Source organism: Mandrillus leucophaeus, unplaced genomic scaffold, assembly GCF_000951045.1.
Source record: "Mandrillus leucophaeus isolate KB7577 unplaced genomic scaffold, Mleu.le_1.0 Scaffold826, whole genome shotgun sequence".
Taxonomy (NCBI): domain Eukaryota; kingdom Metazoa; phylum Chordata; class Mammalia; order Primates; family Cercopithecidae; genus Mandrillus; species Mandrillus leucophaeus.
Genome location: NW_012108986.1, coordinates 380219 through 385305, shown reverse-complemented (window position 1 = coordinate 385305; position 5087 = coordinate 380219). Strand labels below are relative to the sequence as shown.

General features: G+C 39.9%; 1 protein-coding gene across 1 annotated transcript in view; it reads left to right on the top strand.

The window, feature by feature from the left end:
• Positions 1 to 5087, top strand: part of PSKH2 (protein serine kinase H2) — a 33238-nt gene that overhangs the window by 14444 nt on the left and 13707 nt on the right. Inside the window, exon 2 of the mRNA XM_011968052.1 lies at positions 1542 to 2208. Coding sequence (XP_011823442.1) covers positions 1636 to 2208 — 573 coding nt within the window. The 5' untranslated portion in view covers positions 1542 to 1635. The remainder of the gene's footprint in view (positions 1 to 1541; positions 2209 to 5087) is intronic.

Genomic DNA, 5087 nt, shown 5'->3' with positions numbered 1-5087 from the left:
CTACAACGATTGGCTAATGTGTTCTTTAAATTTCCTCATTGGTAAAACAAGAAGTTGGGTTAAATACCCAACTTTAATATTCTTTCCAGCTATAAAATAATGATTTTAAGTCCAGCATTTTCTCGACACATCTTAAATATGAGGTAGAGGGCTAAATTTGATAGGATTCCTTTTTAATTTTTTTCTTTTTAATTTTTGAGACAGAAGTATCACTCTGTCACCCAGGCTGGAGTGCAATGGTCTGGTCACAGGCCACTGCAACCTCAAATTCCTGGGCTCAAGGGATCCTCCTGCCTCAGTCCCCCGAGTAGCTGGGGCTACAGCTGTGCATCATGATTGCCTAATTTTTAAATTTGTTATAGAGAAGGGTTCTCACTTTGTTGCTCAGGTTGGTCTCAAACATCTAGGCTCGAGCAATCCTGCCATCTCGGCCTCCCAAAGTGCTGGGATTGCACAATGAGTCACCGTGCCTGGCCAGATTCTTAAATTTTAATAGAGGTTTACACAGATAATTAAAGCTTAAGATCCCTAGCATTTGAAATCTGAGCTGACATCCAGGCCTTTTTTTTCTTCAACTTTTATTTTAAGTTCAGGGATACATGTGCAGGATGTGCAGATTTGTTACATAGGTAAAAGTGTGTTTTTGGCCTTTTTGTGGGATAATTGGTTTACAGATTATTGACATACATTCCATGTTAAAATTCTCTTCACTGCCTAGCGATTCCAAGCGCGGGAATGGGGATGGAGGGAGACTGTGAGAAACTACTGGCTGCAAGGTGGCCATAGCACTACTCCCACCAGACTGCTGAAACCTGCTCTTACAATAGCACAGCTGCATTTACTTCTTCCTTAGTAACAGCTACTGTGTACAAGACGAGCCTGGGGCTGAGCTCACAGCCAAGCAATACAAAGAAACACACTGTTTATTTATTCTCTGTCTCCTGATATGGGATCCTCTGTCTTTTGAGAAATTATAAACAGGAGTAAGCTTCTACTGTATTCTCCCCCACTTGATTTGTTTGTTGTTGAAGAATGATAAAAACAAGGGCTAGAGGAAGGGAAGAAATTAGTAGAAGGGGGTCTTAACATTCTTGAAACAGTTTTTGTAAAATGCATTTGAAGGGGCTGGATTTGAATCCCATCCAATCCAACCATAATCTGGGTGGCCTTGAGAACTCATTTAACTTCTTTTTAAGTCTGAATTTCCTTATTTGAAAAAGGGGGATATCATTATATTACCCAGCAGGGTTTTAGTACGGATAAGATTTTTAAAAATTGTTGGCATATAATAACTGTATAATAAATGGTAGTTATTGTATTTAAGATTGTCTTTCTACCAACAAATTACCTTTATAGCATTTTCTTCCATTTCGAAACAGGATTTGAGGCAACTTTCAAAAATAATAAACACAAGTAATAATTAGCAAAGAAATCTGATGGGAGGAATAGAAGGATAGAAAAAATGATATAAAGCATGGACTTACGTAATTTTGAGAATCATCACTTCTGGGGATAACATGTTTGTTTTTTCTTCCCAACAGATATGATATCAAAGCTCTTATTGGGACAGGTAGTTTCAGCAGGGTTGTCAGGGTAGAGCAGAAGACCACCAAGAAACCTTTTGCAATAAAAGTGATGGAAACCAGAGAGAGAGAAGGTAGAGAATCGTGTGTGTCTGAGCTGAGCGTCCTGCGGCGGGTTAGCCATCATTACATTGTCCAGCTCATGGAGATCTTTGAGGCTGAGGATCGAGTTTATATGGTAATGGAGCTGGCTACCGGAGGGGAGCTCTTTGATCAACTCATTGCTCAGGGATCCTTTACAGAGCGGGATGCTGTCAGGATCCTTCGGATGGTTGCTGATGGGATTAGGTATTTGCACGCACTGCGAATAACTCATAGGAACCTAAAGCCCGAAAACCTCTTATACTATCATCCAGGTGCAGAGTCAAAAATTTTAATTACAGATTTTGGTTTGGCACACTCTGGGAACAAAAGCGGTGACTGGACAATGAAGACACTCTGTGGGACCCCAGAGTACATAGCTCCTGAGGTTTTGCTAAGGAAGCCTTATACCAGTGCAGTGGACATGTGGGCTCTTGGTGTGATCACATATGTTTTACTTAGCGGATTCCTGCCTTTTGAAGATGAAAGTCAGACAAGGCTTTACAGGAAGATTCTGAAAGGCAAATATAATTATACAGCAGAGGTAAGAGAGCATTATTTTATTTCTATGGTGTTGGTTTAGAGTGGGGTTTCTCCACCTTGCCACTTTTGACATTTAAGACTGGATTCTTTATTGGGGTTGTCCTGTGTGCTGTAGGATGTTTAGCAGCATCCCTGGCCTCTACTCCAAATACCAGTAATGCACCTCCTCCAGTTGTGGGACCCCCCAAATGTCTCCAGACATTGTTAAATGTCCCCTGTGGGGCAAAATCGCCCCTGACTGAGAGCCATTTGACTCAAGATAGCAAGGGCCTCCATTACTAGCTGCCTGTGGTTAGCACATGACACTGACAATCAAGTAGATAAATGAGTTTCTCTGCAGTATTTTTTCTCCAGTCTGTGCAGAGCCGGAGCTGGCTGACTAGACTAATGTGTTCACAGAAGCTCAGCATGACGCTTGGGTGTTTGGCGAGAGATTTTTCTGCCTTAAATCTTGATGATCCAAGCCCTTTTTGTGATGAAGTGTTTTCTCAGCGAAATGTTTAACCTCACAGCTTGTGTAAAATATTTATCCACTGATTAAACTTGAAACTCCCAATGTTCATGAACGTGTTAACTTTTTGTTGTTTTGGGTAGGGAAGGAAAGTTGCCAATGCTTGTGTGTGGGAAGCCTGACAAAATAGGAAATTCAGTTCATGTGCAGCAGATGAGCAAATTTATTTGACTTTTAATTTCTCATAAAGAAAAATATTGATATTTGCTTATACCTACTTAAAACGTAGCATGTATATCTACAGCAACATCTTTGAGCAAAATTAAAGTTAAATAACAAATTTAAATATAATGTTTTCTACATTCTGACAGACCTTTAGTGCCTTATGGTACATGTATAGGTTTTTGCAAGCTCATATAAATTGATAAATAAGAACTAAAATTTACACAAGGAAGTAGGAAAGGATGGGAAAAATTCACAGACAATGCAATACCATTGATTATTAAAAGTCTGAAAAATGTCCAGCCTCACTAATGACCAAAGAAATGCAAATGAACACAAAAATGTCTTTTTATTTGTCTTTCAAATTCATAAAGATAAAACAGAAAACAACTAAATTCTACTCATGGCTGCGAAGGGTACTGAGAGAATAGCTCTCTCACTAAGTACTAGTAGAGGACAAATTGTCACAGGTTTCTTGGAAAGTAGTTTGAAAACATGTATCCAGAACTGTATTAGTCCGTTTTCACACTACTGTAAAGAAACATCCAAGACTGGGTAATTTACATTAAAAAAAAAAGTTTAGTTGTCTCACAGTTCTGCATGGCTGGGGAGACCTCAGGAAATTTACAATCATGACGGAAGGCAAAGGGGAAGCAAGCTTGGACCTTCTCACATGGCAACAGAAGAGATAAGAGAAGAGGAAAGAGCCCTTTATAAAACCATCAGATCTCATGAGAACTCACTCACTATCATGAGAATAACATGGGGGAAACTGCCCCATGATCCAATTACCTCCACTTGGTTCCCCTCCTGACACATGGGGACTACAGGGATTACAATTTGAGATGAGATTTGGGTGGGGACACAGAGCCAAACCATATTAAGAACTTTAAAAAACTTATGTATTTTGATCTGATAATTCAACTTGTAAAAATCTAAGTAATCCCAGATGCAGCAAAAGTTTCACTATAAGAGTACTAATCCGAACTGTATTTACAAAAGTAAAAAATTAAAAAGAGTCCTGAGAGAATGTTTGAATAAATTATGGAACATCCATATGATAGAGTATGATAGTCCCCAATTTATGCACATTTAAAAATTGTAATGGCATTGGAAAATTTTCACAATATACTGCCAAGTGGAATAAAAGCAGGATATAAACTGTGTATACACTATGATCACATTCATGTGGGAAAATGTTTGCATGGGAAAAGGCTAGGAGGAGATACAATAGAATGTTTACAGGGCTTTTCTCCTGGTATGGAGATTTGGATCATTTTGATTTTCTTTATAGCTTGAGTATCTTTGTATTTCTGTTTTTGTTTTGTTTACAAAGAATACACATTTCTGTTTTGGTTTTATCTGCCACTGCATAACAAACCATCCACAAACCTAGTGGCTTAAAACAATCATCACCTTTTTATGACCCATGAACCTGTGGTTGACGAGGCTCAGCTTGTGACTCTTCTGTACCACATGATGTTGGGTGGGACTGCAGTCATCTGGGGGCTTGACTGGGATGGAATATCCATGAGGGTCCCACTCAAACGTCTGGCATCTTGGTGGAGATGGCTGCAATCTGGGTTCAACTAGATCACTGGGACTCCTAGGACTTTGTCTCTCATTCTCTCTATGCATCTTTGGCTCTCTTTTCCTCCACGGGTTTCTCTATGTGCTTTCTCCAGCAGGGCAGCCAGATTTTTTACATGACAGCTGAGGGAAGGGGATATTCCAATAGGGAGCTATGGAAGTTGCCAGTCCTCTTCAAGGCTAAACTTGAAAATAGCACAGATCCATGTCTGCGTCATTCTGTGGTTACTGAGTCCTAGGCCAGCCATGATTCAGTGTTGGGGGGAACTACACAGAGTGTGATATTGGGGTTATGGTCCATGGAGGCCATATTTGGACTAGATATTATAATTATTTTTTAATGTGAAAGAATAATAAACAACATACAATATTGTCTGTTACAAAGTCCTTTTGTTAGGTTTAATTCAGAGAGTTCCTAAGGTCAGTATCCCCAGAAGCAACTCTGAGAAGAGGATTCATGTGCAAGTGATTTATTGTGGAGAGACTCTAGGGGAGACAGATAGGGGAGTGAGGGGAGCAGGACAAGAAAGGCAAAGAGGCCAAGGCCACAGAGGGTAGGCCTTATTCAGCAGGGGAGATATTAATACTTCTCAGCATTGTCCAGAGGCTAATGGGAG